Genomic DNA, 2,241 nt, shown 5'->3' on the forward strand with positions numbered 1-2,241 from the left:
CCACCGAGCGGATTAGTGGAACAAACCCTAGCCTGAGTAGATTCTTCCTCTAGCTTTCGCGAGCCGTATCGTATCCATTGGATGGAGCCCTAGAGCAACAAGAAGAAGCCAAGAATATTTGCGCCATGGAGGGTGGTAATTCCAGCAAGGGCGCCATGGAGGGTGGTCACCGCTGCCGCCGCCCAAACGTCGACGACGATGACCAGATCGAGGAGGGAGAGATCTGCTACGACTGCCACGTCTCGGGCTCCGAGACCGACGACGACGAGCACCACAGACGCGCCGTGCTCCCTCCCCGCGACAATGGCGATGGCTGCGCGGAGCACAAACGGTGCCGCCTCGACAATGCTGCTACGGCGCCCGCACCCTCTGCCGGGCCGGTGCTGACCACCAGCAACGGAAGCGCCATCGTCGCCATCGCCTCCGCTGCCGCCGCCGCAGCAGCTGCGGCGTCGACAATGGCGCGGGAGGTGTTCGCGTGCCGCATCTGCCGGAAGGAGTTCGACACCCGGAAGGCCGTGGACGGGCACATGAGAGTTCACCGTCAGCAATCCATTGCCACCCCCAAGTATAATGCCGCAGACAACTCTCGTGTCACTGTGGTCGCTGAGCCCAGAACCGATCTTGATCTTTCCGGTCCACACGGGAGCAGCAGCGCGCCGCCGTCGCCACCAGCGCCGGCCAATCCTCCCAATCATAATCAGGCCGTCGGTCACCAACCAGCGGCTGCCGCGCCGAACGCCGGCGTCGTCGTCGTCGTCGAAGGGGCGCCGCAAAAAAGTCTACCATACATGTGCAAGATGCAGGGCTGCGGCAGGGCGTTCCCCACGCACCAGGGGCTAGGTGGCCACGCTGCCGGCCACCAGAACAGGAGCAAGGCAGCGGCGGCGGCGGCCTCCGAGCAGGGCAGCAGCGGAGCGGGGGCCGACGGGTGCCACGGCGGCGCCGACAGCAGCAAGCATCGGTGCAGAGAATGCGGCATGGAGTGGAAGACAGGTTTCGCGCTCGGCGGCCACATGAGGAAGCACCAAACTAAGGAGACGGTGACCGTGAACGAGAAGGAGCCGAATGTCGCTGGCAAGCACATCTCTCTTGGACCACCACCTTTGCCGGACCTTACTCCGGCCGCCGCTGAGGTAACTTCGTCGGAACCACTTGATCAGCCACCACTACTGTCAATGGTGGTGGGTGCAGAAGTTGCAGCACCGGCGCTGCTTGCGCTGGCCAACGAGGCAGCGGCATTGCCGCCACAGGATGATCAGGCAGAGGAAGAGGCGGCTGCAGAAGCCGCTGCACCGGCCGAGGCAGCGGCATTGCGACCGGTTGAGGCAGGGGCAGAGGCGGCCGATGTTGGAGCAGCACCAGAGGAGCCGCTGCTGGCGCCTATTGCCGGCATGGGAACCGTGCGTATTTTCGGTTTTTTGGTTGAGAAGCCGGCACCTGGAGACGGCAGTGGAGGAGAGGGTTCAGCGCCTGCATAGATCGTCCTAGTTATGATATTTGATTTTGTGATTTTCTTTAGCTATCTTCAGAGCCATTAGGATACTTGATTTAGAGGCTTTCTTTATTATGTTCACCGCATAGTAGTTAAGATAATTTTTGCTTTTCGATAGCAGAAGTGTTTTCTTCGTTGTACTAGCTAGTTGGCCGGGTTTTCGAGGTTAAAGACTATAAGAAACTTACAGTTATATATGGTGTGCAATGTGGTCTCAGGTGTTCGGTTGACGACTGGCAACTGGCAAGGCTGTTTTGTTTGGGGTAATCCTGATCCTGAAGGAAAACATGAAAAGACCATGGGAAGTGAGGGGTACTACTATGTCCCGGACATCTGACACGAGGCATATCATCAGACAAACTGTGGATCATCCACTGCATTTGGGCTTTTCATTTGCTCTCTCTTTGTTACTTACGAATATATACCTCTCACATTTTCTTTTAGCTGAAGCTCTATGTATGCATCATCTATCCCTCTCACATTTACATCTTTTAGCTCAAGCTCTATTTATACATGTGGATGCGTGCATGTCCTCCATTTACAAAATTTAAATAATTTTTCGGATGAACTGTTTATCCAATCAATAATTTGATTACACCACCATATTCATTTCAAGTAAATCTTTATTAAAAAGATACGTCCTCTGTTCATATTATAAGACTTTCTAGCATTGCCCATATTCATATATATGTTAATGAATCTAGATATATATGTGTGCTTAAATTCATTAACAACTATATGAATGT

At 54.4% G+C, this 2,241-nt stretch overlaps 1 protein-coding gene across 1 annotated transcript; it reads left to right on the plus strand.

The window, feature by feature from the left end:
• LOC4350427 (uncharacterized) lies at positions 1 to 1,694 on the plus strand. Its single transcript, XM_015761292.2, has one exon. The coding sequence runs from the start codon at positions 126 to 128 to the stop codon at positions 1,479 to 1,481; it is 1,356 nt and encodes a 451-aa protein (XP_015616778.1). The 5' UTR covers positions 1 to 125; the 3' UTR covers positions 1,482 to 1,694.
• The last annotated feature ends 547 nt before the right edge of the window (positions 1,695 to 2,241 follow it).

This window comes from Oryza sativa, chromosome 11 (genome assembly GCF_034140825.1).
Source record: "Oryza sativa Japonica Group chromosome 11, ASM3414082v1".
Lineage (NCBI taxonomy): Eukaryota > Viridiplantae > Streptophyta > Magnoliopsida > Poales > Poaceae > Oryza > Oryza sativa.